This window comes from Eimeria tenella, genomic scaffold (genome assembly GCF_000499545.2).
Source record: "Eimeria tenella Houghton genomic scaffold, Eth_scaff2297, whole genome shotgun sequence".
Taxonomy (NCBI): Eukaryota; Apicomplexa; class Conoidasida; order Eucoccidiorida; family Eimeriidae; genus Eimeria; species Eimeria tenella.
In genome coordinates, this window is record NW_013542154.1 from 407 (window position 1) to 1,944 (window position 1,538).

The following is a 1,538-nucleotide window of genomic DNA, read 5'->3' on the forward strand; positions in this document are numbered from 1 at the left end:
TGCTGCTGCTGCTGAGGTTGGCTGCTCGCTGAGTGCTGCTGCTCAGTGCTGCTATCACTGCTGCTGTTGTGGCTGCTGCGGCTAAAAATTGCTGCTGATGCGCGTTGCTTACACCTTAGGCTTGAAGACCACGACCTTCTTCCGCAGCAGAAGCAGCAGCCACAGCAGCAGCAGCAGCAGCAACAGGCACAGCAACTGACACTGCAGCAGCAGAAACCGCAGCAGGGACCAAGCGAGCAGCAGCGATTTGTAGCGCGTCCACCACAGCTGAACAATAATGCGCAGCAGCAGCAGCAGCAGCAGCAGCAAGAACAGCCAACGTCACACTCGAAACTGCTGCATGGCGCTGCTGCAAAGGCATCGCTTGCAACTGCCCCTTCCAGCTTTCCTGCCGCTCAGGATGTCCCAGCCCAGGGGCCTGCTGCTGCTTCTGCTGCTGCTGCTGCTGCTGCTGCTGCTGCGTCCTCTGCGGTTGGGGCCCCTGTTGGTGTTGATGAGCTGCAGATCAAATACAGGTAGGGCATAACTAACTCTTGACTTTTGCTGCTGCTTCGTCTCTATTTACTCCTTAGTGGCGTACCTATGCTGCTGCTGCTCCTGCTGCTGCTGCTGTTGCTGCTGCTGCTGCTGCCAGTTCGCACGCCTGTGCGCTTCCATCTCCCTTTCCTTTCGCGCTTTTGCGTGTCTCTGTCTCTTTGCTTTTCTTCTGTCTCTTTGTGCACATCTTTCTGTTCATTTATGTTTCATTTATATTTCGTTTATATTTGATTTGTATTTTATTTCTGATTCATTTTCTCTTTAAATGAATTTCTTCAAATACTTTTTTCATCTTTGTACTTTTTCTGTCTCCTTAGCACGTCTTTTTGCGCAGATCTGCTTAAGTGTCCCCTTTCATGTTTTAAACAGATTTAAAATTATTTTTTATTTTTCTTTTTATTGTATTTCTTTTTAATTTCCTTTTTCTTTGTCTCCTTGTTCCTTCTCTTTCTCTCTCCTCGCCGCCTCATGCTGCTGGTGTCTTTTTGTGTCTCTTTAAAGTCGTTTCGAAGCAGGAGCACTAAATAACTTCACCAGCAGCAACAGCAGCAGCAGCAGCAGCAGCCCGAAACAACTGCTGCTAAGCAGCAGCAGCTGCCAGCTGCTTGTCTCAGCGCACCTCCAGCGCGAGGCCTCTCTTGTCTTTTTAAATTTAGATTCAAGTTAGCTTTTTGTTTGCTTCAACTTGTCCTGTGGCTGCTTAGGAAGTATCAGATGCAGTGGCCTGCTCAGCAGCAGCAGCAGCAGCAGCAGCAGCAGGAGCAACGGGAGCTGTTGCAATTGCAGGTGATGCAGATGCAGCAGCAGCGGCTGCAGCAACAGCAGCAGACGCAGACACCCCAAGGGCTTCTCCAACAGGCACAAACGCAAATCCCTCAACAGCAGCCGTTGCAGCAGCGGTACCCGCTGCAGCAGCAGCAGCTGCGCAACCAGCTGCTGCACAAGCAGCAGCAGCAGCAGCAGCCGCTGCAGCAGCTGTCGCTACAGCAGCAGCAGCAGCA

General features: G+C 51.3%; 1 protein-coding gene across 1 annotated transcript in view; it reads left to right on the forward strand.

Annotated features, from left to right (window-relative positions):
* ETH_00036495 (uncharacterized protein) overlaps positions 1-515 on the forward strand; it is a gene marked incomplete at both ends in the record, with an annotated part of 651 nt that extends 136 nt beyond the window's left edge. Inside the window, one exon of the mRNA XM_013374781.1 lies at positions 120-515. Coding sequence (XP_013230235.1) covers positions 120-515 — 396 coding nt within the window. The remainder of the gene's footprint in view (positions 1-119) is intronic.
* Positions 516-1,538: the final 1,023 nt, after the last annotated feature.